The 26,341-nt window shown below is 26.8% G+C and overlaps 2 protein-coding genes across 10 annotated transcripts in view; one reads left to right on the plus strand and one right to left on the minus strand.

Moving 5' to 3' along the window:
- The window catches only part of LOC135925261 (protein kinase C and casein kinase II substrate protein 3-like), a 38,811-nt gene extending 23,560 nt beyond the window's left edge, over window positions 1-15,251 (plus strand). The window contains exons 3-9 of one of the 3 annotated variants that reach the window (XM_065460491.1): window positions 3,662-3,870; window positions 4,510-4,647; window positions 9,080-9,205; window positions 9,470-9,570; window positions 9,612-9,732; window positions 9,918-10,251; window positions 14,303-15,247. In XM_065460491.1, the coding sequence (XP_065316563.1) occupies window positions 3,662-3,870; window positions 4,510-4,647; window positions 9,080-9,205; window positions 9,470-9,570; window positions 9,612-9,732; window positions 9,918-10,251; window positions 14,303-14,517 (1,244 nt within the window). In that variant the 3' untranslated portion in view covers window positions 14,518-15,247. Of the gene's footprint in view, window positions 1-3,661; window positions 3,871-4,509; window positions 4,648-9,079; window positions 9,206-9,469; window positions 9,571-9,611; window positions 9,733-9,917; window positions 10,252-14,299 lie in introns of all 3 variants that reach the window. The other 2 variants (XM_065460490.1, XM_065460492.1) reach the window with 2 other exon arrangements.
- Window positions 15,252-15,328: 77 nt separating this feature from the next.
- Window positions 15,329-25,891, minus strand: LOC135925262 (protein rogdi-like). Of its 7 annotated transcripts, XR_010571596.1 has the most exons (12): window positions 25,821-25,891; window positions 25,708-25,779; window positions 25,637-25,670; window positions 25,548-25,596; window positions 25,451-25,496; window positions 25,302-25,406; window positions 25,162-25,260; window positions 25,021-25,119; window positions 24,824-24,979; window positions 16,477-16,560; window positions 16,035-16,176; window positions 15,329-15,574 (listed from the first exon to the last, which is right to left on the minus strand). XR_010571596.1 is itself a non-coding variant. In XM_065460495.1 (11 exons), exons 1-11 carry the CDS (start codon window positions 25,836-25,838, stop codon window positions 15,548-15,550), a joined length of 789 nt encoding a protein of 262 aa, XP_065316567.1. In that variant the 5' UTR covers window positions 25,839-25,891; the 3' UTR covers window positions 15,329-15,547. The 7 variants fall into 7 exon arrangements, 6 of the variants coding, with proteins under 6 accessions (XP_065316567.1, XP_065316566.1, XP_065316565.1 ...); XM_065460495.1 differs by lacking the exon at window positions 16,035-16,176; XM_065460494.1 differs by lacking the exons at window positions 15,329-15,574; window positions 16,035-16,176 and adding an exon at window positions 15,581-15,748.
- Between the last annotated feature and the right edge of the window lie 450 nt (window positions 25,892-26,341).

Here is a 26,341-nt window from a genome sequence, read left to right on the forward strand (position 1 = left end):
TATTTAGTAGATTATCTAGGTTTATCTTATAAAAACTTCTTATACAAAAGGTATTAATCATATTCTTTAAATAAAATTCTTTATAAAATAATTCTCTATAAAATACATTCTCTATAAAATCATTATCTGTAAAATCATTCTCTGTAAAATCTTTCTCTATAAAATCATTCTCTGTAAAATCATTTTCTATAAAATCATTCTTTGTAAAATCACTTTATATACTACATTATAGAGAACTGCAAAGTAATTTTTTCGCAACCCGAGCCCGAATTAAAAAATCCTTTTGTCCGAGCCCGACCCGAGCCCAGCACACATTTTTTAGTCCAAACCGCCCGACCCGAGCCCGATCCGAATAAAATTTTGCAATTTAAGTTTTAATATTATAATAAAAAAAAATTTATGTGTATTTATTCAGTTCAGCCACCTTAAATAAAAGTTTATTTGACGGCCATAATCTATTCAAGATATATATTAAGTTGCATTTTATTAAATTTGTAAAAAATATTATAAAACGATTAATATACAAGCGAATTTAAAAATTATAACGATTATATAATACAATAAGCATCATTTATGCGAATATAGAAATGATATAAAAGTTAATAAATATATAAAAATATAATGAACATATTATATTATATTGACTTCATCAATATCATTATCAAAATTATCACAAAGTGAATAATTATGATATATAAATAAAGAGGCGTCCAGTTTATCTGGCTTTAAACGAGTCCTTCTCTCCTCAAAGGCCCTACCAGCAGCTGAAAACGCCCTTTCACTGCTAGCCGCCTAAAATAATTTAATAAGATCATATTTTATGTATAAATATCTAACCTGTTGTTATTGAATTATATACATAAATAAATTTGCATATAATACAAATGACATAATTAAGTTTTTCTTTATTTTCATCATATATAAATGAAAATTTCTTCCATACATCGGATTTTCCATTAAGATTCTCCTTACTTTATACTCTTTTATCTTTATCTTTTCACCAATTTAATTTTGCATCCATTGAGATATTTTTTTTAATATGGCTTTGTCTAAAATCTAAAAAAAATATTTAAAATGACTTTAATCAATTAGACTGAAATAAACAGAGTTGGGCAGTACTGCGAATACTTGTATCTAAAGATACATGATACAAGATCCCTTTATATCTTGTACTCAGTATATTTTGACATTTTTAATAAGATACTGATATCTGTATCTAAGATCCTTAATTCTTAAAAGAATCTTGTATCTTTTTCATTTTCTTGACAAAAGATACAGATACAGATTTTTTTTAATATTCATGTTTTAAATTTTACATATCACAGTATACATCTTATTTTCTTTGAGAATCTTGTATTAATTTCCTAATTTTTTTCTGCTATATTTTAAAATATTGACAACCAAAATTAGCTGGAAAATTTACAACTCATATTAAGGTAGATAGATAAAAAAATAATAATACCAAAACGAAATAAGTAAAGATTATATTTTTTATATAAATGTAACTTAGAATATCATTACCAATTTTATATAATATTTTTTAATTTCTAGGATGATTAACATTTATGGTAGTGAAATTTAAATTAGAAATAAGTTCCCCTGAATCAAATCCCAATCTTAAATTTTATATGGAAATTTTTTAAAACAAATGTTAAAAAAGACAATGTATAATAGGCTAGATAAATAATGAATAAAACTTATCTTTAGTACATAAAATATGTCTTATCTTGTAATTCACGGGAAACACACAATTTAGTGATAAAATAGTTTGGTATCCGGTTGTTAGGTTTATAAAATAATAATTAATAATGACATGACATGTTTATATGATTGACATTTTAATCCTAAAATGTGATAAATATTAAATAATATGATTTTATAATTAATATTATAAATTATACTGACTATTTAAGATATTAATATTATTATTTATTTTCGGGTCGGACAGCTTTTACAACCCGACCCGAGCCCGAACCCGAAAAAATTTTTTTTTGATGGGTCGGGCTACGGACAGCCCGTGCAGTTCTCTACTACATTCTCTATAATTGACATTCCCTATAATTGTTTTCTCTATAAAAATTTCTCTGTAAAATACATTCTCTATAAAATACATTCTCTATCGACATTGTCTATAATTGTTTTCTCTATAAAAATTTCTCTGTAAAATACATTCTCTATAAAATACATTCTCTATCGACATTCTCTATAATTGTTTTCTCTGTAATGACGGGATACCATAAGCATCTATGTGTTTTTCCGGTTATTTTTTTAACTTTAAATTATTTTTTGAGTACGTTTTTTAAAATTTAAAATTTGATTTTACCGGAAATATATTCCAGTATGTTTAGAATACCTATATTAAGAATTGTAGACAATTTTGTCTTTAGCCTATAAGTCATTTATAATTTTTATAAAAAATATATGGAAAAACTTATATAAATTATATTAAGTTCTAAGGTTTATGGCAAAATTGTCGGAAATTAATAATATATATTCCTAAACATGCTGGAATATATTTTCGGTGAAATCAGATTTTTAAATTTAAAAAAACGCACTCAAAAAATAATTTAAAGTTGAAAAAATAACACATTGCTGCTAACATATCGTCGGTCTAGAATTGAAGTGCTCACTCGAAATTTTCAAAATTTGTGAGTTAGAAGTGGATAATAACTTATTTATTCCCAATATATATAAAAATTAAACTAGATTAAAAAATATTCATTTTTACCAAAGTTATAGCTCTGTCAAAATTGATCAATAAGCTTTTCCTATATTTGATTTTAAACTTTAATGTTAATTTTCTCATTTTAAACATTTGCGCAAGTGGATCGCTCCAATTCTACGTCGACGATATATGTATTAATATTAAAGAAACCTGGGTTTTTAATTATTCTAAAATTAATATAAAAGTTTGCGTATATTTAATAGATTAAATATTAGATTTTTAAGAATATAATTTGTGATCTATAATTCTTTGAAATTGTATCGTATTTGTTTATCGATATTTTTTTGAACATGGTTCCAATGTTTTTGTTCACTTTACAATCTCGGGGGGTGGGGGGCTCAAAATTGACCTTCTTTTTTGTATCTACCATTAAAAATTTTCAGATGACTTGAACCTCTGCCCCCCCCCCCCCCCCCACTAGAGAAAAAAATAAAAAAGTATAGGATTTTGATACTAGATATATTCTATATAATTACGTAATTTTTAATCATCTTTAAATTAATGATTAAACTATGTTTGGTATTGTTTTATTTTTTGTTATTTTTGCATTTTAAATTATTATTTGAGCGCGTTATTTTAAATTCAAAAATCCGATTTTGCCGAAAATGCATTTTGATAGGTGTATAATACCCACCTTATAAATTTCAGACAATTTTATAATAAACTTTAAAAATTTTTTAATTTAAAATGCAAAACCTACTGCGCATGTCGGGAACACCTATTAAACTATCACCTTACCTATTTTTTTAATAGATATAGTAAAAATATGAAATATGGTATATAGGCAATTTGGCTTGATCGACACTCTTGACAAAAATTATCAAAAAATTTTTATTTCATATTAAATCTTCAAAAATGTTAAATTTTAAGGTTAACATAACATAATAAATGTTGAAAATATTAGTAGAATAAATATAATAAAAATTAATGTATTAGGCCCAGAATATGGGACGATGCATTCTGCTTGGAAATGCTCCCTCAACGAATCTGAACGCTTAGCCAGGATTCATATAAGTATACGCGATGGGCTATCAGCTCATGTCCTGAGAGCCATTAAAGATTGGCAAAAGGAAAATTTTCATAGATCCGTCGTTCCCCTCAACCAAATCAAAGAAGCTAAAGAAATGGAAGAAACATTTAGGAAGGTTGATATCATAAAAATACTTCTTAACCCTTCATTAAACAGGTCAAAAAAAATCACGCGAATTAATAGATGAGGTCCCTCAGACCCTAATACAGCACTATATATTAAAATCAAATTTATTTGTAGCTTCCATATTTTAAAACTATAAGTTAATGATTTAACTGTTATTTTAATAATTAAATGTTAATTTGTTATTATATGACAGTTCTTATCAAGGGAGTCAAAAAAGTGACAAATTATTTTAAAATGTCAAAATGTGATTAAAAAAATATATAAATAAAATTGATGATGTAAAAATGTTTATCTAAGGTTCAAATATAATATAACTTTTATTAATAAAAATAAAATATAAAAAATGTTTATTTATGCTTAATATATGAACAGGTGGGGTCTATTGACCCCAAGCCCCAAAAAACTCATAACTTTTAAACTACTGAAAAAAATCAAAAAATGCTAGGCTACTAAATGGATTCAGGCAAAAATATTGAAAGAATTTTAAGTAATAACGTTTTTTAAATGACTGGTGTCTGAGTCCCACCTGTGAAATGAAGGGTTAATTCTTGAAATGATTAAATATTATTTTGCTAATTCACGGATTATTCTATTAAATTATTTTAAAAAAATACTTTGCTTGGCTTAGACTCAAAAACCATGGGCAAAATTATACAAAAAAGTTTTAGAAACAAAGAAATTTTATCATTTAATGTGTAAATATGAAAAAACGGCCGTAATTCAAGAAAGTAATTCAAGATCTGATACTAGTAAATCTCCAGAGGAAGTAATATAACGTCTTTTTTTTGTACTTCAATCTGTTTAATGGCTTTGGCTAACTGTTAATTAACATACCATTTATGGTAATTGATTTTGAAATAAAATTTTATCCATTTCTTATTTTATTAAAATAATCGAATTAATTTATTTAGATCAGAGTTTGGAACCAGATCCTGGAACTTTCCTAAAAATTATAAAAGAGAACCCATTTTAAAATTTTTAGGAACCGGTTCTAACAAATGTTCGAGTAATTTATTTATATATATTGTTTAAAATGTTGTGTGATTCATTTTAGACTTATTTTGTTTAACTTTTATTTGATTACTTTAATAGAATTTTAAACCGGAGCCCGAAACCCTGGAACCACATTAAATTTCAAAACTGAAACCAGAACCATTTTTGGTCATGTTTCAAACTCTGGTTTAAATGATAATTATAATGGGGATTATAATGAGCTTTATAAAAATGTAGATTTTCTTCATCCTATTGTTTTTTTTTGCAAATTAATAACTATTTTCTTTTATATTCTAAAAATGCTAAATAATATGTTCAGCCTGTCTGTTACAGGCGCGTACGCAGGAATTTACTATGGGTAGGAGGAGTGGCAATTAAATTTTTTTTAGATTATTCTAGGAGTTATTTAGAATATCTTAAGTATAAAAAATTTATTAGGACTAGTGACTATAAAATATTAAATTATATTATTTGTAAAAAAATATAAATTTTTATGAAAAGAATGACAAGCATAGGATGGAAAACTATGAGGTTGGGAAATAGGGATTTATTATTTTTATCTGCTGTATTTGTCGAGGGAGTTATATAAATTTATATTATATTGAAAAAAAATTTGGAAATATACACGAAAATAGTTACGAACTGCATGTAAATAAGCTTACAAAATATTCATGAAAAAAATTATGATGTATTAAAAATATAGGAAAAAATAAAATTATGAAGCTTATTATAAATTTATAATGTAAAATTCAATTTTGATTGGGATTGAGCTGATTTCCCAATGATTTTATAATGCATGGCATGAACTCCTTATGTATATATTAAGAACTTCTAACGCCCATTAAATCTATTTTCAGAGGTAGTACTTGCACGGTTTTTAAACACCTTGATTTGAGTTGATTTAAAAAAAACGGCTAACTCAAGTTTTGCAGTGAAAAAGTTTCAAATGATTTGGTGGCAATTTTTTTTAAATGGTAGATAATAAATATAACGTCAAAGAAAATTTGAAATCGATTTTATTCATAGAATAAATTAGTAGTGTATTTATTGCTATGAATGTGATAAATAAATGTAAATTGGAATATATATGTGACAAGAGGTAGGAATCAGTAATATTTTTGAAAAATATATAGCCGGCATCTGAATTTTCCCCGCTTTCTTACGCGCCTTCTGTTAGGATCATCTGAGTAAATCAAAGTTTTAATAAAAATTTATGTATGTAACTTTTAGAATTTAACGAATGCATTAATTTACTATTGATTGTTTTTCCGAACCCTCTTATATTATCATACCTCCACCTCAATGCAATGTTGTCAGCGACGAAGAAAATATAGAGGATAATTAGATAATTCTAATCTTTCCAATATAGCAGGATAGGGAGGCCGAATTTTGGTGATTATAATAGGCCTATTTGAGAAATTTCGTTGAAAAAAGAAGGTACTTTTTCTTCTTTAATTAGCAAAGAAGTGATTAAAATACGAACGCTTAGTCATTTCTGTTAGATTCCTTATTTGTTGAATTTCTAAGTCGTCGAATTTCTAAGTCGAGATTTACGTAATCTTAAATAATGTTATATTTCCTTAATGCTGAATGGATTTTCTTTTTTCAATTTTATTATTTTTCATACAACTTTTTTATTTTTCATTTTCCAAGAAAAAAACAAAATCTTTTTCAAAAAAATACAATTTTTTATTTTCATTTTCTAAGAAAAAAACAAAAAAAAAAAATCTTTTTTCAAAAAATACAAATTCCAAGAATTGTTCAAAAAAAAATTAGTCACAATTCAAAAAAATCGATAAAAAAAAATAAAAAATAATAACAATCCAAAAAATCGATAAAAGAAATAAAAATAATAATATCTCCCTAAAATCAATTTCGTTGAAAAACGTTCTACATAATTATTTATCTTAATTTTTCGAAGATGATCTCTATTCTTTTATAGTTACCGATATCTTGTTTATGAAAATTAAATGAATAGGATTTCTGATTATATTATTTCAATGCTAATGAAATTTAAAAAAATTTAAGCGCGTATTACACAACAACGAATGTTCTGGTGGAGTAATCGCCTAGCAACATTATATCCGCGACACTTTATCATGACATATAGTAAATAATTATAAATCAATATATCATGAGCAAAAAATATAAAATATTTAATTACATGAAATATGTGCAATAGCTTTTAAAAATATTAAAGAATCCTATAGTCCATAATTCAAATCGTTTTTTATGGTATCAAATGAATTTCCAACATTATTCTTTGGGACATATGCAAAGGCCGATAAACACCTGCTATACAATCGAAAGTCATCATTAGACTCATACATTTCTTTTAATCCCAAATCATTTATTTTTCTAATAACGCTCTGTTTTAGATGAAAATAACATCCAAGGATATCTGCAGTGGATGTCCTGCCCTAAACGCATTTATCGGTGCCTATTCGAAATCCACCAATATTTTCCATATACCCTGGTAATAATTGTTTCAGTTCCTAAAATAAAATTTAAATTATATATCTTAAAATATATAATATGTTTATTTTTATCATCTATCGCCGGGGTGGCCTAGTGGTGTATGATGTATGCTTGTAAACCGAAGGTCCCAGGTTAAATTCTGGAAAGGAACTAAAAATTTTCGGGTTTTTCTTCGATGACGGATGTGTACAGACATATGATAAGATGATTTTCTGAGCTGAGAAATGCCACCTCCGGTCACCGACAGGCTTGGACAGCCGGGTGTTAGGATACTTGTCCAATAAACCAAATAAGATGGCCAGCTGAACTCGTGGGTCATTCAAGGATGATAACGATCTCTTGGCCAGCGCTAGGATAATTGTAACCTCGGGGGCCGTTTAAGCACAATGTATCCAAGCTACAATGGACTTGATAACGATACTCCTGTGGGAGATCCATCGGGATTGATATTCCGAAATGGAATCCATCAGAAATATAAAAATAGATAGTAGTAATAAAGTGGAGAGAGATTGAAGGAGCTTACCACCAGAAAAGGTGAAAGCTAAAAGGAAAAAAAAATTAGGTTTATCATCCGCGCATATGTATGGGCCTTGGTAATACGCAATATATACCAACATGATTCGCCGGTGCAATTTGAAAGTGGATAGTATAAAGTTGGAAGAATATTTCAGGTACAATTTTAAAGGTACCATCACATATCCATCTTGATAATCCTTCGAGTAGTTCGTCCGAGCTCAATATTATAAATCGTAAATTATCATTCCCTCGGGATTGGAGGCAATATAATGACTGAGCCTGCATTTTTATGCCGTTGTAATGATCGATAAAGGGCTGACTTATTTGGCACAACTATCTATGTATTATTATCATAATTTAATAATGTAGTTGCATGGACCAACGAAGGATTAGAATACTCACTTAATTTTGATTTCATCTCTGATATAGCTTTTCTGGCATTAGATTTGGAAATGCCACCTTTATGAGTATGATCAAGGGGACTTCTTGAAATATCATTAAATTTTGTTATAAAAGAATTGCATTTTTGAGATTCATTTTGAGCGCACCTCCAGCATATTGATTTATTTTTATTTGTTCTAAATTTCGTATATACATAATTTTGATATAAGAGGGTAGGTTTATTTTTTGTTGTAAATCCAAATTCTAACATTAATTAATAAAAATATATTCTTTAATATATAATAATATAGAAAATTGAGCTATATATAGAGAAAAAAAAAATTATATTTATACATAAATTCAAGACCTTTTAATTTTTAAAAATTATAAATCTTTGTGAAAAAACTATTGACTTAAAAAATATAAATAGATAAATACCTTTTTTCAGAAATTTTAAGAGATAAGAATTTTTTTATTGTTAATAATAAATATAATAAAAAATTTTCTTAAGTGTCGCATGATAAAGTGTCTTCGTGTTAAAGTGTCCTCGTGTAAAGTGTCGTTGTAATAAAATGTCGACATGATAAAGTGACTCCAAATCTATTATTTATTGAAATAACATAAATTTTTTGATGATTTTGATTTGATATGCTTAATGGTTAAAGACCATATATGGTACATATCACTTAAATTCCTGTTAAGATATTGTTGATATTTACAGAATTAAAATTTTACATACAGGAAATAAGAACCAACATAATGGGTTAATTATTTTTTAAAATATAATATCCTTCGATTGAATTAAAATTTCATTTTATGATATTAATCAGCAAAAACGTTTACGGGAAAAGGTTGAAAGATGTAAGGAAGATGTTTATAAATCTAGAGAAAGGTACCAATCTTCCCTAAAAGAACTCAATAATTGCAACGCGAAATACATGGAAGATATGAAAGAAGTTAGTATTTTATTTTGATATTATACATAGTAAGCCTGTGAAAATTAAAAACGAAAAACGTAGTTTTTATTTGAATTTTAAAATATTTTCTAGACTTTGAGTTACTTTTTTAAAAATTTTATTTTTTAAAACAATTTTTGGTCTAAATTAATTTTGCTTATCATCAAAATTTAAAAATAATATCGTTTAACAATTCAATAAAATCTATTAGATATTCTGTTTTTGATTTTTTTTTACAAAATATTTAACTATTTACCACTAAAGGTATTTGAAAAATGTCAAAAGATGGAAGAAAATAGAATGTCTTTTTTCAAGCAAATCCTCTACACACTCCAAAAAAGCTTAGATCCCACTCAATATGACGAGTTATCATACTTTATTAATATATTTTTAATATTTTTGGCAGTTTATCTAAAATATACGAAGATTTACGGAACGGAATAGATTTTGTGGATATACCGAAAGATTTAAGCCTATTTAGTAATACAAATGGAATAGGCACTTTTATGAATTGGCCCGTTTTTGAAGTTAGAATATTTAATACATTATCATTTACATATTCATTAAGACATTTTATATTCTCGAATATCAATTAGTTTTCTAAACTCTGATTAAAGCTCTTAAACCATAATATAATACCACCCTCTATAAAGCAAAACCATCTTTTTATTATTGCCTGAAATTTTAAATAATAATATATTTATTACCCTAGGAATACAGTCCTGAAATACACAGTATCAGCAAAAGAGTGGGAAAGGCGGTGGGTGGAACTGACCTAGACTCTGGTGTCACCCTTAAATCCATAGTTCTCAAAGAGGGAGTCCATTTAAAAGATGATTATAGCAAATACAATAATGACTCTCCCACATTTAATAATGGCTATGATAATTTGAAAAATGAATCAAGAATAATAGCCCACCAAATTAATGATGAAGTCAATAACTCAATTGACCACGATTTGCCCGAGGATTTTAATTGCCGTTTAACGCTGCCCCCACGAGCGTCCTTGGAAAGTCGCCCCTCATCCACACCCTCTGAACTTAAAGGTAATGTTTACTCTATTGCAAGCGGTGCCACTGTAAAACTTTTTATTAAAATCCAGAATCTAATTTATACTTTATTAAACAAGGCAAGAAATTTTAGGAAGAAAGACAAAAAAAACTAAAAAAATGTATTATAACGAATTTTTATTTAATTCTACATAAATAAAATAAATAAATAACACCAATATCATAATTTTTAAAAAGGCATGAGTCAATCATGACTTGCCTATCCAAATTATAATTAAATAATACAAAGACATTACGTGACTAACTAACCAATCACGAATATCCAATAATATAATAATATGTTACTATAATAACAAATATCATTATAAAATCCTCTTTTACAACACTAATGATTGCAATACCTCCGCCCTACGAGTAGTGTTGTTAAACGGCTCGTTTTGAGCCGATTTTAAAAACGGCTAACTCAATATTTCATCCAGAAAAATATTACGAAAGCCTGAAGATTTTGCTCATAGAAGGAACAAAGGTCTAGACATATATTATCGAAATCTCCAGGCTTAGGCAATATTTTTCTGGTTAAAATATTGAGATATCCGTTTTAAAAAATCGGCTCAACACGAGCCATTTAACAACACTATTTACGAGTAAGAATAACCTCGGATTGTTTTGTTGATTGCACCACTTATCAACTCCAGGACAAAAACCTAAAATGATTACTCCCAAATATTCTATCACTTACGATTTAGAGTACTATTTTCCTTCCTCCTAGAACTATGCCAAAAAAATTAGAACACTACCCTTAAGCTTAATATATAGAGTAATCATGAAATTTTAATTAATGTATCACAACCGTTAAAACACAAACATAATTTATTCACAATTTTCCTTTCTTTTACCGTCTTAATTCAACTATTCCCCTCCTCAAGACTACATATAAACAAAAATTAAATTCATATGATCAGAGGCACTAAAAAATATTTAATTTAAATATATATAAATTAATAAATCGTCGGCCTAGAATTGGAGTGCTCCACTTGCGCAAATGTTTAAAATGAGAAAATCAACATTAAAGTTTAAAATCAAATATAGGATAGGGCTGTGCCGATCCACATTTTCACCGATCCGATATTGGTTTAAACCCGATCCGATATTTATAATGATTTTTCACCACCCCCTTTGAACCAAATGTAATTAGAAATCAATATTTTTATGCAAAAAATCTAATGTGCTTTTAATTTTTTTTATTTTTACAATAATTTTAAAAAGGTTTACGGATATTAGTAATATTAAATGAATTTTCATTATTCCTCACCGTGAAATTAGAATTCCACAGATTTTGAAAGATTATCTTTGTTTTTTTGTAAAATATTTCCATAATTCAGATACCATATTTAAAAAAATTCTTTTATTTAAAGTATAAATAATACAATTATTTAAAAATATTTAAAATAAATAAAACTTTGGGTGTTCCTTTCTATTTTTATAAAAAAAACTTTTAAAATACTATAAATCTATTTTAAAAAAATAAAATTAAAGGGGTGTTGTGTGCATTGTTTAAAAAAAATTATTTAGAAAATATTATTAATGGAAAATAAATATATATAAAATAATTTAAAAAAGATAAGTAAAAAGATCGGATCGGGTTTTTACAGGTATCGGCCCGATCCGATATTTTTGGAAAACGCTAAATACGATGCCTATCCGATATTTAATATCGGCACAGCCCTAGGAATAACTTATTGATCAATTTTGACAGTTATAACTTTGGCAAAAATTAATATTTTTTAATCTAGTTTTTATATTTATTGGGAATAAATATTATCCACTTCTAACTCAAAAATTTTTAAATGTTGAAATTAGGAATTACTTATTTTTCATTATCACTTTTTTTTCTTCTTCACACATTAAATTCACCACTCATTTAATTGAACTACCCCAAAATAAAATTCACTATATATATAAATTTATAGAATACAAGTATGACACATGAACCAAAATTATTTTTATCAATTTGGGAAATACTATCTTATATATTTTCTTTTATATTATAAAAACAAACTTTAAACGCCTATTTATTTTTATTTATCAAATATTCCAATTAATTCATTCCCACGCTGGAATTCACACTATCACCCATACCACACCGGTATGCCTTTTATTTTCTACTATTTATTTCATTTTTAAAAAAAATAAAGTATGGAGTCTCTTCGTAAAAAAATTATAAAAATATCTTTACCTTCTCTCCTCGCATTTCCAACATACCATCACACCGGAAATACTCAGCCAGCTTTTCAAACCACATTAGACCCGCTCCCACAAAAACTTAACACAGTGCCATGCTCAGAATCCTCAACCAGCCCCTAAAACACACTGGGCCATTTTCACCACCAAAACCTCACCACACGCTGGGACTTTTCAGCCATTCTCTTAACCACATTACACTATTCTAATCACCACACTAACTTCTGACCACATATTAGGAATCCTCACGGCCCTTAACCACATTTGACCATTCATCAGGCACACCATATTCTGTTATGCTTACCAAGACAAACTCAAAACATTTAATAATATCTCTACAGTCAACGGCACTGTGTCCTCTTACCCCAACATTTATAATATACCACGTTCCTATTCCTCGACACCAAACAACCTTGCCGAATCTCTACAACCAAAACCAGTCCAATCCCAATCATGCATCATATTCACTAAAGGTAAGCAGATTACTCTTTAAAGTCTGTTCTCTTCACCATTATGCCCCTCAATTGTTACCACAGTCCCATATTCTAATCTTTCTATTCAGATGCACCCGCCTCACTAAGTACAGACTTCCTAACTAACTTAACTATATTACTAGAGCACTCAGTATATTATATGGAAGCTCCACATATTTTGTTAATTTTTTCTTAAACTCAACGCAAAAATTTCTTTACTAATTTTCTATTAAAACTAATTTAAATATCTATTGCTAAATATTCTTCTTGCTACAATTTACCCAAAATGCTACACTAATTATTTTCAATTAAAATTAATTTAACCCAAAACATTCTTTAACAAATTTAACTAATTATAAAAAAATTAATAATTAAATACAAATATTTAAACTTGTTAAACAATATGACACTATTAATAAAATTAAAAGCGAAATAACGCAACAGTGCACCTTCTATGTTTATTATTACTATTAGCCTTATTTACTTCCACAGACTCGTATTATGCTTTCAAAACTATTTATCCTGGTCCCTTTTTAACAAATTCGATTTCTTAGTTTATTTTAAAGATTTAAAAACACAATTTAAATTAATATTTTAAATGACGTTGAATCCCCTCCTATTTTCTCTAGACCCAAACCTGCTTTAAAAGTGAAAGGCTCAAGGGTTCTAGGTGTTAAAAAAAATTTTCCTTTAAATCCATAAAAAATTTAATGTTTTTTGGAATGAATCATTTTTTTCTCTTCGCATTTTTCAAAATTTACTGGTTTTTTACTTCCATTTTATAGGTAATATCCTGTTTTAATTTATATTAATTTTAGAAAGTGTTGGGAATCGAAGAAATTTTTCCCAATCGCAAATATCATTTTAAGCTCACATAAATTTCCCCCTCAAACTCCTCAATCCCCACCCCCCTCCAAAAAATGTATACAATATTATAAGTAAGAATTTGAAAGAAAATAACCTTTTAAAATAACGACTAAAAATCAAAATTTGTGGGAAAAAGGTGAAAATCGAAGATTATTTTTATAAAAATCGAATATAACCAAATCCTATAATATGTGGACCTAAATATCACCAATAAAATATATGGGAGAAAACCCCACTTTATCGTGCCCCTCCCCTAAAAAATTATATTATTTTGAGTTAATTTTCTTTATGTTCTCCAAACCTGGACCCGAACTCTTTTTTAATATTCTATTCCTGAACTGGGACCTTTTTTCCCAAAGGATTCATATCCCTGGTTGAATCAAATTTTTTACAAACTGATTAAGATATTTTACTAGGAGCCTTGTGGGAATTAAGTATTATTGGGTAATTAAGTGAGTGTGATAAATTTATTCATGTATATTCTTAAATAACAATAAAAATAGCAGATTCAGCTGATAGAAGTCCAGGAATGGATGGTAGGCCTCACGTGATAGTCAGGGCCCTTTACGATTACTCAGCTCAGGAAGATGACGAACTTAGTTTCACTCGAGGAGACATTCTGCAACAACTTGCTGAAAAAGATGAACAGGGCTGGTGTCAGGGCCGTGATTCCCATAATAAGGTAGGGCTTTACCCAGCAGAATACGTCAAGGCAATTTAGGATTGTTTTTTTATAAAAAGATCCTCTCGATAATTATCGTGTATTTTTTTTAACCACTAAAGTGATTTATTTTTAAGAAAACCCTATAATGTAAATCGTTCATTTATATCTTTATAATCTATTTCCATATATTAAAATTAAGATTTCAGAATTAAAGGAATATACATAATACATATGTTTAAAAGATTAAGAAAATAGTAATCAGATAAATCAAAGATGTACTGATACTGATCTTGGGTCAATGTTCATGGGATATTGGTCAGTATCGGTGCTGACCAATACTATATTTGACTAATACCAGTAGCCGATATTCAAAAATTATAACCTTCATAAATTAAATTCTTAAGTCTACTATGAATTTGTAAAAAAATTCTAAACCTATGCGGTTAATCTTAATTTCCTATTTCTTTTAATTTACTTTTATAAATGATAAATAAATTTTAAAAAATGAGAATATTGATGAATTATATTTTTGCTTTTTTTTCAATAAATATTAATAATTTATTGGGTATTGGCTTAAACAATGCTAGTATTAATTTGGATATTAGCTTAAAAGTATCGGTGAATCTATACTTTTCTTTACTATTTTTGTATGCATGTGGCTGCAAATTTAAATCAATAAATTGTTTCCCATTTTAAAAAATGCCATTTCATTCTAAACGAATATCAAGTAATTATCTTATTTTTTTACAACTTAGTACATTCCATAACAAAAATTAATACAATATATTTCCCAAATCCACCTAGACGAAATTAGAAATTTTTATAAAAATATATTATGTTATCTTAAATATATATGAATCGAAACCCGAAAATTATGATGTTTATTATATTTGATAATAGATCAAGCATTCATTGTTATATGATTTTTGCTCAGAGAATACAACAAAAAAATAAAACGTCCTGAAAGCATCAGCAATATATAAATAATTTTTAAAAATTACAAATAAATGTTTTAATAATAACTAAAATAATTACAAGTTGAATAAATAATATTTAAATTATAGTCCAATCATTAAGAAAGCTTCTTTTAGAATTGACTTGAAAACGTGGACACCTAAAATAAACAAAAATATAATATTGACCAGAAGCGTAGCAAAACGCCCACAGCGGGGTGTGCAAATCAGAGGGCCCCGCAAGATATAGAATTTTATTTATATGTGTATTGCCAGCTCACACAGCCAAGATAATCAGCCTGGGATATAAAGATCGGGACACAAGACAAGAAAACCTTAAATTTTAACAATAATGCTTAGAAAAAGGTAAAATATTTTAAATATTAATCTCTTCCACAAATGATGTCAATCATTACTATAAAATATATGGCTATTGATAATGCACAGCCACTGTTTTACATAAATTTTAAATAAAAAACCGTGCACATACACGAAATAATGTTATTTATAGTTTGATTACAAAAGAAAACTTGGTTTAATAAAAATTAGTTGTCACTTGGTTAAAAAATATATGTGAAATTTGTGGGTTGAGAGATATCAACGATTCAAATTAGAAAATACATTTTTTTTAAATAAATGCTCCTTTTTCTGAATATTTTAAAGCAGCTTAGGGTGTAATCGGTTAGATGCTAGGCAATTTCGTGTTTATGCCTCCCCCTCCCAACCCTGCGGTGTATTCGTCTGGGTTAAAGCCTAATAGAACCTTTTGGGGGAAATACAAAATGTGATACTTTTTATTATAAATGTGCAATTTAACTTTGAAATAGTGTTGTTAAACCACCTAACTTTAGTCAACTATAAAACAGCGTAGCCATGTTTTTATTCAGAAATATTCTAATCAATCTTCTAGTTTAGACTCAACTTAGATTCTTAATTTGATTTTTTAGGCTAAAAGCTTGACTAAGCTAAAATAGAGATGGTCAAAGTTAAGTAATTTAACAACACTTATTTAAAAAAAATTAATTATTTTTTTCTAATTCAATAAAATCATTCGCTATGTTACCTTGTTGGCAAATTTATCACAAAAGGCTATGATTTTTTCATATGAATCGATAACTGTCGATACCCATATTATTTCGTGGTCCACCTTATTTCCCAAAAAAAATTTTTAAATATAGTTTAATTTATTCAGGGACCTGGAACAAAAGAATTTCTGCATTCCGTTTCGGGAAAAAAATTATGTTCCATTCATGCCAGTTTCTAATTTCGACTTTCCAGAATATGTTTCTAAAAATATCTAAATCTATTCATCAATCCTTATAATATAGATCAATTATTAGACTTAAATATTAATTAAGACATTCTCTAAGATACTATCTATTATATTTTTGAGGTAATATAAATTTGAGTGTAAAAAACACCTCTCACCATTAACTTAGTAACAAAATTATCCATTGAAATTAACTTTATATTTAAAAATTTATTTGTTAAATTTAGGAATTAAAAAAAATGTTATTATAATCCTCAAAATAATATGAGTAATAATATTGCTCTAAAGCAAACTGGAATTAAAGCAGAGGTACCATTAGCACGACCCGGCCAGAATTTTTTTAGAAATATTTTTCGACAGCTTAGTTTTATATTTTTACATACCGGGGTGTATATAATAAAATTAAAATAAGGCCTGGCACATGTATCCGGGATAGCAGGTCTGAATTGAAGATCTATTAGTTAAATCTCGAGGCTTAGAAAATATTTTTCTGGCTAAAATATTGAGTTAGCCGTTTTAAAAAATCGGCTCAAATGGAGTCTTAACAATACTACTCTAGCCTATTAAAAACAAAAAGGTGTATATATATTGTTTTAATAAAATTCTGTCTAATCTGATTAAGATTTTTATGAATTATAAATTAGCATCTGCTTTTTATTTCTTACCTGTTTCCCAATATAAAAGTGCGACACGCGATAACGTTTATTTTTGCTATCGTTAAGGGAATTGATTGATACCGCTGTTAAAGGACTATTCCATGATTTTATTTTCCTAGAATTTATATTGATATCAAGTCCAATTTTTATATAATGAGTTTGTCCATCCTATGTATAGGCTAGGGAGAGAGATAATGAAATATTTCTTGTTTTAGTGATTTAATATTTTGCGAATTCTAAAATTTTTGCAAAATATAAACTTAAATTAGGCCATAAAAGAAAGGGTTCGAATCCTTTTTAATTTACATTAAATATTTACTGTTCCTGAAGCATAAAGACCAAATAGGGTTGGCAAATTTTTAAGCTAATGTACTCGAATACAAATACATTTCAAAAATTATAATGTATATATCAGAGTTGTTAAAGTATCTAGATATAAAAATGTGGTATCTGTATCTAGATATTATTTTAGAGGTATCTGTATTTGTTTTTAGATACTTTTTAAGATACATTTTGATATACTTCTATTTAACGCTTTTTTATATTATAAATAAAAATACTTGAATGTAAAATTTATTTCATATGAGCATATAACTCATTGGCGTATGCAGCGGGGGGGGGGGGGGGCAAGCGGACAAATCTCCCCCCCCAAGCCAAAAAATGCAGATGCCGGATATATTTTTCAAAAATAATATTGTTTATATTTGTTAATATTAGAATCTCATATTAAATATATATTTTATTATAATTATTATCACATTCATAAGTTATTTTATCAATTAATTTAGATTTCAAGTTTTCCGGCATAATATTTACTTATTATTTTCAAATTTTTAGTGGCGTAATATTTATCTACCATTTTCAAATTTCTAGTCAAATTATTGTTATTTCTGAAACTTCTTGTCCAACAGGTAAAAAGAAATTGCAACCTTGTCCAACGAGATAGAGTCTCTGCCATCAAGCAGTAACAGCTTTTAAGGAGTTAGAAGAGCCAATTATTTGCTTGGCCTGAAAGAAATATTTCCTCAGAAGCAAGAAAATTATTGAATTCAATGCTTATTCCAAGTTTTATTTCTCATTAGAATGTATTATTTAATTATACAACTATTTAAGTATTACTTTTCAAAAACATGACATTGACTTGATTAAGAAGATGAGAATAGCGGAGAGCATTTTATCAGAACTCAAGGAAATTAGGGCTAATGTTGATGAAGAATTTCATATTTTATTGTTGAGTCAAAAGCAGAGCTATACGTGTTTAATATTTGTCTCCCTCGATTTGTAGCAAGGCAAGCTCATCGTTAAAACATTAATATAGGATCAGTAGAAGAGTAAATCTTAAATACAGATACATTTATAACCCAAGTAAATGAATTTTTAATTCATCATGCAGCACTTACTAATCTGCAAATATTACTTACACAAAAGCCTTCCCAACCTTTTTCAGATGGTGATAGAAAAAAAAATATTTGTTAGATTTTTATTATGAAGATGTTAAAATATCTTATAATGCCTTACTAGCTGAATAACTATGTTCATAAGATTAACAATGGTGATATAGTCCCGTATGGATGCTCTGCATTATTTCAAACACATTTTAGATTAAATTCCCAATGTATTAAAAGGGTTTATAAACTCTTCCCACTAGTAAACTAATGAGAGAACATTCTCTTTTTTAAGAAGAATAACAGAGGCCTGCAGAAGTACCATTTGCAGGGCACGGCCCGGCCTGGATTTTTTTAAAAAAATTTTAGGCCCGACTCGGTTTTTTTTTTAAAAAATTTGGACCCGGCCCGGGTATATTTAAAAAAATTAAAATACTATCCAGCCCGGGGGCCGGGCCTACAGGTCTCTGAAAAACATACCAAGAAGTACAACATTTGAAAGTAGATTGAAAGGTTTGGATCTTTTGAATATTCATAGGCATTTGACGACAAGCAAGGATGAGATAATTGAAAAATTAGCTCAATCACAACGAAGATTGGATTTTACATTGTAAATATATAACATATAAAATGCAATTATTCTTAAGAAACTTTTTGTGTAAAGGCTCAAAATATTCAAATTTCTATTTTGGGTCATTTAAGTGATTCTTTATATATAATTTTTTTATAATTCACATAAATTTAAAATTGTGTATTAGAAATAGTTATTAGTCCTAATAAATTTATGCTTGATATTTTTAAAAAACAATATTTCTTAAAAATTTTAATATCCTCCCCCCACCCCCCAGACCAAATTCCTCTGATATAACTTATTAATATATATATTAAAAAATTATATATAAATAATAATTAAATATTATGTCCGAGTTATCAATAACAAGCAAATTTTGATATAATTTGCCATTTTTAATTGCAATGAAATTGGTATTTTATTTTATTCTATTATATTAATTTTTAAGATTAATATTGATGACAAAAATGACGACATTCTTCCATGGCCAATTTATAGACCATATATTTTAAAATAATATCTCAAAATAAGGAAAACAAATCTATGTTAGTAAAATGTTTGCCATGTCTACCAAAAAATATGCAAATTTCAGTTAGCATTACCTCAACTTGCAACATTGTAAAACATTTAAGGGTATAGATACTAAATAAATGTTTACAATTATAATTAAATTTTAAGAGAAAACATCAAACACTCTTAATCCAAATAAAAAGGGGAAGGAGAATAAATCTATTAAAGAAAATATTGGACTAGGCTCATCGTCCATTGATATTTTTCCAAGAGACCTCAGACTTTAACCCAAACCACTTTAGATGAGTTAATAACTGATTTTATTATAGATTGCATTCAGCCATTTTCAATTGTTGAAAATCCTTCATTTATAAAAATGGTCAAAACATTAGCTCCACAAAAAAATATAATTTGTCGACAGACAGTGGTTGTTACTGAAGACTAATAATTATTTATAATCATTTAATCATATATTATATTATTTTATTATTGATATATAATAATTATTTATATTAATCATATATTATATTAATATCTAAAAATCATTATTTTAGTTATATTTTGATAAATGTGATATCGAGTCAATAAATTTTTTAGATCATTTCATGAATTTTCACAATAGAATTCTAATTTAAATTGTATCTGTATCAATATAACTTTTTAGAAGCTGTATCTGTATCTAGATAAATTTAAAAAGTATCTTTTAACAACTCTGGTATATATAAATAAGATATCTGAAGGCCTGGCACTAAACCCCGCCAGTATTTTAATTTTTTTAAATACTCCAGCCAAGTCAGATATTTTAAATCGCCATTATTAACTCAAAAAATAAATATTATATATTTTAAAAAAATCCGGGCTTGGCCTAAAAATATAAAACCCAGTCCGGGCCGAAAAATTTATTTTTAAAAAAAAACCGGGCCGTGCTAATGGTACCTCTTTGCAGGTCTCTCATATAATATCTAAAAAAATTAAAAAGTATTTAAATACAAATAATATGACGTAGAAATAAATGCCATTATGATATTTTTTAATTAGGTGTAAATAGACCGTTGCGCAAATATCGGCGGCTGGCGCAAGTTTTAAAAATTAATCGGCAGCCAGTGGCGAGCCGCTTTTTAGCCACCGTCGACATAGGCAGCGTAAATCGGTGCAGCGACATAAATTTTTTTACAAAAAAACTAAATTAAAAATAACGTATAGACTACAAATATATTTAAATATTTATTGAAAAGAAAACTATAAATTCAAACTCAATTTTCTAATTTTATAGTTATCATGCATAAAAATAATTTATTTAAATTTGTAGGACATAAGGATGACTTGAATTCAACGTCAAACCAGCGGTACTGGGCGCGCTAATTGCCGGAACATAATCTTTTGGCTAGCATGGAAAGATTAGAAATTAGATCCTCTTTTCTCTTCAAAAATTTAGTACATCCATATGTATACCTACAAAAATACGAATCGAATCGAATAATTTATTATTCGTATTCGTATGAAAAATAATGATTATTCGATTCGAAAATTTTATTTACCAATTAAAAAAGATCTATTATAAAATTTATTTTGTAAAATTTAACTAAGGATAAAGACAAACAAATTTTATTAGTGAGACAAAATAGAAGCATAGAAAAATCAATATAATATTCATATCTATAATGTAGAAATCTGACAACAGTCAATTTTTCAAACATAAAGTTTTTCGGATTGTTTCCTTCTTTAACGACATTCTGTATTTTGTAACCATATGAGCTCCAACAGAAAAGAGTCGCTCACATGGGGTTGAAGATCCCTGTATCGACAATATGTCCCTCGCCATTTTAGATAACACGGGAAAACGGTCTCCATGTAGTTTCCACCATTCTAGTGGGTTTTTATTTGACGTTATTCTCACTTCTTTCAAATAAGTGTCAATTTCAGAAATTGGCATAACATTCTGTTTAAAAATGACATCCATATTTGATTGTATTAAAGGTTTACTTTTTGATACATCATATTTAATTTTATATTCATCAAACATTTTCTCAAAATTATTAAATATAGTTGTAACGTTTATATTATAAGATATAAGTAGGCACTCAAGAAATTCCAGTTTAAGTCTTGGATCTAATATTGCAGATATAATTGTTTGGAAATCTGTTAAATTATAATATGATACTATTTTTTGTTGCGCATTAATTGCGTTTATAAGCGTATTATCAAAGAGACTTAGGTGCACAATTAATGATATATAAAAGGGGATGACCAGATTAAGTGTAGGATATGTTTCTCCTGATATGGCAACAGTAAAATCATAAAATGTTTTTAAGTTTAATTAAATCTATATAAAATTTAATATAAGTACATGTAATAGTATTTTTAAACTTAAAACTTTATTTTTCATTTATATCCAAATCTCATAATAGACCATTACTTTAGAAATTTCTTTTACGATAGAGATGGACGAAGAAGGTAATTTATATAACACATAACATATACAATTATAATAAACTGATCCCATCACATCAAGAATGATGGGCAAACCTGATATTTCTCTTTCATTTGATGATGGAGAAATCATAAATTTGACTTTTTGCCTAAAGTTTTTACCACTTTATTTGTAAAATATTGCTAATGTGAGTTTTTCGTACTTATTTAAGTTGCATAGCTTTTTGACAATTTATTATTTCCCCACATTAAAAAGAATATTACTTTGACTTATATATTATTTTAGTTTATGTTAATAACAACAAAGTAGTGTTTAGGATAAAAGATTATCATTGAATCTCAGTAGGAATTTCTTATTGCCCAAATCAAATAATCTAAAACTTTCATTATTCTACTATGAATCAAAATTCACAAAAATTTATATTATCTTTATAAAATTATATTCTTGATTCTTTTCCCAATATAATTAAATTTTATGAACAGTGTTTGGATTTAAAACCTATAAATCCAAATCATTTTTGTAAAAAATATTTTATAAGTAAATCTATATAAAATTTAATATAAGTACATGTAATAGTATTTTTAAACTTAAAACTTTATTTTTCATTTATATCCAAATTCACTAAAATATATAATTTTGTGATAAATTTTTTATAAGCTATCATCTCATCTACATTTTTGGATAATTTATCAATTGTATAAGCAGTTTGTAAAAAATATTTTATAAGAAAATTCTGATATGATGATTATAGGATCTGATGATTTTGACATATATATATTACTGACTCTTATTGATTGTCATATTGGGTTGGCTGGCTATGCTATAAATATTATAATAATATTTAATTTATTAAATAGATATTCAGCCTATTGGTATAATAGATATTTCTGAATCAGAAAGCATTGGAGAACAAAACCAATATTCATCATCCACCTCAAATTCTATACAGTCAGGATCGGGAGGACAGAAAAATGCAAATATTTGGAAACATTATATTTACCAAGCATCAACAGAAACTGCAAGATGTAAGATTTGTCAGGTTGAAATTAAGTGTAAAAAAAAACTACTTCAACTTTGATTAATCATTACAAACGATTCCATCAAAAATCTTATAATAATAAATTTATTGAATCATATTTTGATAATGATATAAATAAAAATCATATGCACAACAATAATGATATCAAAATACTATTACTTGTACTTATATTAAATTTTATATAGATTTAATTAAACTTAAAAACATTTTATGATTTTACTGTTGCCATATCAGGAGAAACATATCCTACACTTAATCTGGTCATCCCCTTTTATATATCATTAATTGTGCACCTAAGTCTCTTTGATAATACGCTTATAAACGCAATTAATGCGCAACAAAAAATAGTATCATATTATAATTTAACAGATTTCCAAACAATTATATCTGCAATATTAGATCCAAGACTTAAACTGGAATTTCTTGAGTGCCTACCTATATCTTATAATATAAATGTTACAACTATATTTAATAATTTTGAGAAAATGTTTGATGAATATAAAATTAAATATGATGTATCAAAAAGTAAACCTTTAATACAATCAAATATGGATGTCATTTTTAAACAGAATGTTATGCCAATTTCTGAAATTGACACATATTTGAAAGAAGTGAGAATAACGTCAAATAAAAACCCACTAGAATGATGGAAACTACATGGAGACCGTTTTCCCGTGTTATCTAAAATGGCGAAGGACATATTGTCGATAAAGGGATCTTCAACCCCATGTGAGTAATGTTGTTAAACGGCTCGTTTTAAGCCGATTTATAAAAGCGGCTAACTCAATATTTTAGCCAGAAAAATATTTGCTAAGCTTCATGATTTTGCTAATAGATGTCCAAACCTTTGTTCCTTCTACAAACAAAATCTTCAGGTTTGCATAATATTATTCTGGATGAAATATTGATTTAGCCGTTTTTAAAAATCGGCTCAAAACGAGCCGTTTAACAACACTACATGTGAGCGACTCTTTTCTGTTGGACCTCATATGGCTACAAAATACAGAATGTCGTTAAAGGAGGAAACAATCCGAAAAACTTGACAAATCGAATAATCATTTTATTATTCATACAAATACGAATAATAAATGATTCGATTCGTATATTTGTAGGTATAGTGAAGGGGGGAGGGGCAAGATTTATGTCTTATACCTCGGATAATAATACTATAAAAATAATATAAATATAAAATCTGGCGTAGATTTAATTCATCTTTTTTTCCTCAAAAAATTCATGTGTTATATTTTTACCCATTTATGTCATTATAAAAAAACATTTTTTAACTCTTATAAAATCAAATATAAAATTAAAGTTTTAAATTTCAATGATAAATTTTGACACCAAGTTAGTGTTAATTTATACTAACACAATACACATAAATGATATAACCTCTTAGAGAAAATATTAATGCTCAAATTTTATATTTATTAAATAATGAAAATTGAATATTTTCCCCAAAATATTCGAATGAGAATTAAACAAGAAAACAAAAATACTTTAAATCCAGGCCCCTTATTTTAACTCTATAAGAAATAATTTAAGAATAACTTGAGAAATATGATAATTAGGATAGCTTAGGTTATTCTTTAATGTGGTATTTATTTCTCCAGGTTTTGGTGCAACATATAAAGCTAATGTAAGTCTGGAACCATTTAGATAAAAACTAATATCAACACCTTTTGGCAAATAATTTTTTAAAATTTTCTAAACTTAATTTTAACAAGAAAATATAATATATAAATAACCATAGTAGGGGATGAAGATATCTCTTCAAAATTTTTTCTTCTTGGTAATAATAAAGAATCCCTCCCTTTTACCAAATATATATACATGTCATCTATAATCTTCAATATTTAATAAAATAAAATAAAAAATGATATATAAACTCTCATTAAATCAGTGATTGTAGTAAAGGTAATATTTTGATCTATTATATTTCTCAAATATTCATATGAGAGGTAGAGAAAATTAGATGAATCTTGAACCTTAATTTTATTAAAGAAAATATAATAATCAAATATCTAACTTGTTGAAGTTTCCATGGTAAATCAGGTTGTATATTTAAATTAATAGGATTTGATGATATGGTATATTGTGTTTGATTATTTAAATGAGGATTAATTTTTAGCTCCTTTACAAATGATACTAAATTAAAATTATTACATATTAAAAAACCATTTGTTGAATATTGTCACCCATAATGGTTAAGGAGCAATCTATGCTATTTGTTACAATTTATATCAAAATAATGCAACTTAATTTAATTAATTACTTTTCACTTATTAAATGGTAAATAAGTGGTTTTGAGTAGTTTTCATTGTCTAAAAATTAATTTATATATATACACATATGTATACAAACCCCATAGATGCAAAGGATATATTTTACCACATTCCTTTATTCTATATAGATAATAAATAAATATTATAAACTTTTATTAATGAAAGAAGATATTTTAAGCTTTTGTTAGTATCCTCTTTTAAAAACCATTCATATTCATTTATCTAGTATAAATGTAATTAATTATTCAGTCTAATAAATTTACCAAGTTTCTATCGATCATCGTTTCGTAGTTTTGTTAAAAGCAACAAAGACACATGACTTGTGAGTGGTGATATCTGTCAATTTTAACAAAAAAAAATTATGGTGATTTCCATATCAAATCAACCAAGGTTTCAATCTATTAATATGGTGTAAAAGTTTTTATTATATTTTTACATTAATCTAAAAAAGAATTAGCTAACTCACTAAAAACTATTATTTTACAAATTCGATTAAACAAAAATAAAATGTATCAAAATATATTACAAAAACAATTTAAACAAAAGCAAAATTACAAGCTAAAATAATCGTAAGTTTCTATCAACATATTAAATAAGGTTATTGTTAGAAGCTCTGATTTATAGATTTTTGAGAATAGATTTTGTTTTACATTTTTTAATATTTTATTTCATTTCATTCAAATCCAACACTTTACAACGTAAAAAAATCGAAGAATTAAAAATAAAATATATCATAATTTTTTTTCAATATTGTCTTGTTATCAATTATTTTTTATATAATAGA

The sequence above is a fragment of the Gordionus sp. m RMFG-2023 genome, chromosome 2 (genome assembly GCF_954871325.1).
Source record: "Gordionus sp. m RMFG-2023 chromosome 2, tfGorSpeb1-WG-v2, whole genome shotgun sequence".
Taxonomy (NCBI): Eukaryota; Metazoa; Nematomorpha; class Gordioida; order Chordodea; family Parachordodidae; genus Gordionus; species Gordionus sp. m RMFG-2023.

Excerpts from the sequence above, each read along its gene's own strand:
- LOC135925262 (XM_065460494.1), bottom strand. Across the intron at positions 25,671-25,707 it reads ATCTTCTTTCATTAATAAAA|GAATGTGGTAAAATATATCC; the intron begins GTTTATAATATT and ends TATAGAATAAAG. Across the intron at positions 24,980-25,020 it reads TATCTTCATCCCCTACTATG|AAAATTTTAAAAAATTATTT; the intron begins GTTATTTATATA and ends AATTAAGTTTAG.